The sequence below is a fragment of the Emiliania huxleyi genome (assembly GCF_000372725.1).
Source record: "Emiliania huxleyi CCMP1516 unplaced genomic scaffold EMIHUscaffold_242, whole genome shotgun sequence".
In the NCBI taxonomy this organism is placed as follows: Eukaryota; Haptophyta; order Isochrysidales; family Noelaerhabdaceae; genus Emiliania; species Emiliania huxleyi.
The window spans coordinates 181,516-182,984 of NW_005200233.1; the positions used below are offsets into that span (position 1 = coordinate 181,516).

A 1,469-nucleotide genomic window follows, 5' to 3' on the forward strand; every position below is an offset into this window, starting at 1 on the left:
CTCTCACACACACACAAATGCACACACACACACGTTCACACAGGCGCACTGGGCCTTGCAAGGCGCAGCGGCACTCCTGGGACGGCGAGCTCCTCGAGGAGCTGGAGCGCAGAGAGCACGCCCTTGCGAGCGAGCTCTACCCGCCCGTCCAGCCGCCGGCGGTGCCGCCCGGTGCCGCTCTTCCTCCTCCTCCTCAGCCTCGGCCGCCGCGGAGGCCGCCGCCGCCGCCGCCGCTTGCGCCGCCGCCGCCGCCGATTGGGGCGCCGCGGCCAGGTGGCGGCGACTCGCGCAACGCGCTGCTGATGGCGATCCAACAGGGCAAGCCCCTGAAGAAGGTGGGCCAGCCCGCCGCCGCCGACAGCAAGGCGCCGCGCGGCAGCGAGGCCGCGCCGGGCGGCGGCGGCGGCGATCTGATGCAGGCGATGTGTGAATTTGGAGAATGGCCCGAGATGGCCCGAGATCACGCGAGATCCACCCGAGATCACGCGAGATCCACCCGAGATCACGCGAGGTCCACCCGAGATCACGCGAGGTCACCCGAGGTCACCCGAGGTCACCCGACCTGATGACTAGTATCTGATGCAAGGCCCTCCGCGCTCGGATGGACGTGCGGCGCAAGGCGATGGGCACTTGGGGCTCCGCCGGGGGCACGTTGGGATCTACGGCGGGCACGCTCCCAGCCGCCAACGAGTTCCGCACTGACGCGGCCGTCGAGCCGCCGGCGCCACTGGAACTGGATCAGGTGCGAGGGCAACAAGTCGGCGCACCGGTGGCGCAGGGAGCGTCGCAGCCGCCGCCAACTTGCTGGTCCTCCGCGGAGGACGCCAACCCGTTTGGCAACCCGTTCTAGTGCGTACGTCAGTACGGCTTTAGTGGCTGCGTGGGGCCGGCTCCGGACTCTGTCACCGAGGGCGGTGTACGTTTCAGTTCTCCGACAGAGTAGTACAGTGTATCCCGCAACGTCCAACGTGTCCGCCGTTAATGTATAATTACAGCATACAGGGTAGGTTCACGCTCACATGGGCAACGGCGCAAGCATTAGCTGCATACACGAGTCTAAAGCACGATGTGCATGCACATGAGTGATGAGACATAATATTGACTATTGTACGGGGTCATCAGCAACCCCCTCTTTTGTGTGTGACACAGTCAACACCCAGCTCACGGCTTTACGGCTCTAGCAGGACCGGCACGGACGAGCGTGGGCCGGACACTCTGCAGAGACTCTGGTGTCTGCTGTCACAGGAGCTTTGCGCGGGCGAGCTGCAGCTTGCGCAGCGGCTTGCCCTGCGCGCAGAACGCGTCGGCGCCGCCATAGGCGCACGCCCTCTCCCGCGACGCCGCCATCCCCTCGCCCTGCCCCGGCACCGCCACCACCGGCAGCGCCGCGATCGCCGCCAGCGCGTCTCCCCCCTGGAGGACCCTGCCGATGACGACATACCTACAGGGCAGGGGGGGGGGGGGGGGCA

At 67.3% G+C, this 1,469-nt stretch overlaps 2 protein-coding genes across 2 annotated transcripts in view; one reads left to right on the plus strand and one right to left on the minus strand.

Annotated features, from left to right (window-relative positions):
- EMIHUDRAFT_443458 (hypothetical protein) overlaps positions 1–1,005 on the plus strand; it is a gene marked incomplete at its 5' end in the record, with an annotated part of 1,697 nt that extends 692 nt beyond the window's left edge. The window contains 2 exons of the mRNA XM_005778607.1: positions 71–419; positions 587–1,005. Coding sequence (XP_005778664.1) covers positions 71–419; positions 587–702 — 465 coding nt within the window. The remainder of the gene's footprint in view (positions 1–70; positions 420–586) is intronic.
- Positions 971–1,469, minus strand: part of EMIHUDRAFT_457395 (hypothetical protein) — a gene marked incomplete at its 5' end in the record, with an annotated part of 2,452 nt that continues 1,953 nt past the window's right edge. Inside the window, one exon of the mRNA XM_005778608.1 lies at positions 971–1,441. Coding sequence (XP_005778665.1) covers positions 1,178–1,441 — 264 coding nt within the window. The remainder of the gene's footprint in view (positions 1,442–1,469) is intronic.